Source organism: Montipora capricornis, chromosome 3, assembly GCF_036669925.1.
Source record: "Montipora capricornis isolate CH-2021 chromosome 3, ASM3666992v2, whole genome shotgun sequence".
NCBI lineage: Eukaryota > Metazoa > Cnidaria > Anthozoa > Scleractinia > Acroporidae > Montipora > Montipora capricornis.
Window position 1 is genome coordinate 25,079,841 of NC_090885.1, and position 964 is coordinate 25,080,804.

Genomic DNA, 964 nt, shown 5'->3' on the forward strand with positions numbered 1-964 from the left:
GCTTCATTTGGAGTTCAGCATTTCTCCGCCTGACCCGGGCCAATTCTTCAGCCATCTGTGAACAATTTGTCCGAAGGTCAATGATACTGTTTTGCACCAATTGTATCATTCATGAATAGTCATTTACGATTCATGTTCTACTGAGCACACTAACATTCATTTTTTTGGATAATCTGGGGCGATCGCGTTCTTCCGATATCACTACCGTTCTTTCCTCAGAATAAAAGTTTATATAATCGAACTGATCAGTCAAACCTCCTTGTCCTCATCTTCTGCCTTCTTCTTGCTGATCTGTTCTTTTCCTCCCCTCTATAACAAAGAAATATGAAGGTTTTTTCTAATGGCTGCACACAAGCCCAGACTGGACCACCTTCACATTAATTTTACGTTAACCAACTTCCTCTGACCAACTTCCTCTGACTTTTTGTAAAGATCTAGAAAATCACTCTGTGTGACTTTCTTCTCTTTTCCTAGTCTCAAGACTAAGGCAAAACATCTGTTTGATAGCTTTGCCACCATCATGTAATGGGCCATTGAATGCTATTGATGAAAAAAAAAAAACCATATCAAGCATCGGTAAATTTCACTTTTCGTGTGTTTTACGGGAAAAAAATCACTCCAAGCTCTATAAACTAGAGTCTGCAAATGTAGATAATCGATCAATTCGTTTCGTTGCGTCTAGTGACAGGCCAATGTTGGGCGATTCAAGACAATAATTAGTGTGTAAGACAAAGGCACAAAATTAATTATCTGCAACTCACTACGTAAAAAGATGCGACAGTAGTTCTTCACTTGCTTTTGGTCATCGACCAGAGAGTGCATATCTAGTAGGGTTACCCATTAATCAATATTTAAGTTTAAACACGATAAAAAGTAACTCACCGGTTTCCATGCATTTATGACCTCCCTCCGCCAAATAGTATGGACCTCGGGTTTAACTAGTAGCTCTTCCGATTCCCTCAAA

General features: G+C 39.1%; 1 protein-coding gene across 3 annotated transcripts in view; it reads right to left on the bottom strand.

The window, feature by feature from the left end:
• The window catches only part of LOC138042637 (uncharacterized), a 10,987-nt gene extending 10,640 nt beyond the window's left edge, over nt 1-347 (bottom strand). For all 3 annotated transcript variants that reach the window (XR_011131054.1, XR_011131053.1, XM_068888586.1), the window contains exons 1-2: nt 256-347; nt 1-55 (exon numbers count right to left, since the gene is read on the bottom strand). The exon at nt 1-55 is cut by the window's left edge and continues 8 nt beyond it. Coding sequence is in view for 1 of the 3 variants with exons in the window: in XM_068888586.1 (XP_068744687.1) it covers nt 1-55 (55 nt within the window). In the remaining 2 variants the exon portion in view is untranslated. The remainder of the gene's footprint in view (nt 56-255) is intronic.
• Between the last annotated feature and the right edge of the window lie 617 nt (nt 348-964).